This window comes from Buceros rhinoceros, unplaced genomic scaffold, assembly GCF_000710305.1.
Source record: "Buceros rhinoceros silvestris isolate BGI_N320 unplaced genomic scaffold, ASM71030v1 scaffold37829, whole genome shotgun sequence".
Taxonomy (NCBI): Eukaryota; Metazoa; Chordata; class Aves; order Bucerotiformes; family Bucerotidae; genus Buceros; species Buceros rhinoceros.
The window spans coordinates 1-341 of NW_010433886.1; the positions used below are offsets into that span (position 1 = coordinate 1).

Consider the following 341-nt stretch of genomic DNA (forward strand, 5'->3'; position numbering starts at 1 on the left):
CTCACCCCCGGCTCCCCCCTCCCCGGCTCCCCCTGCTGCTCCAGGAGCGCGTTCTGCCGTTTGAGGTCGTCGATGTCCTGCTGGTGTGTGTGGTTTTTCCGGCGCATGTACTGGATGTACTCTGTGGCTTTGTCCAGGATTTGGGCCCGGGATGCCTGTTGCAATAGTGGGAAAAGACACGAGGCGAGAACACCGCCAAGTCCCACCCATGGCGCAGCAGAAGGGATTTTGCCATTGTCCTGCTGTCACCGAGCAAAGCCAAACCCAGCCCCGCTGGGGCAGAGCACTGGGGAGGGTCATTTCTGGACCCTGCTGGAGGGGCTGCGCCGGTCCCGGCTGCC

The 341-nt window shown here is 63.3% G+C and overlaps 1 protein-coding gene across 1 annotated transcript in view; it reads right to left on the minus strand.

Annotated features, from left to right (window-relative positions):
* Positions 1-27: 27 nt before the first annotated feature.
* MAX (MYC associated factor X) overlaps positions 28-341 on the minus strand; it is a gene marked incomplete at both ends in the record, with an annotated part of 827 nt that continues 513 nt past the window's right edge. Inside the window, one exon of the mRNA XM_010144261.1 lies at positions 28-155. Within this exon, the coding sequence (XP_010142563.1) occupies positions 28-155 (128 nt within the window). The remainder of the gene's footprint in view (positions 156-341) is intronic.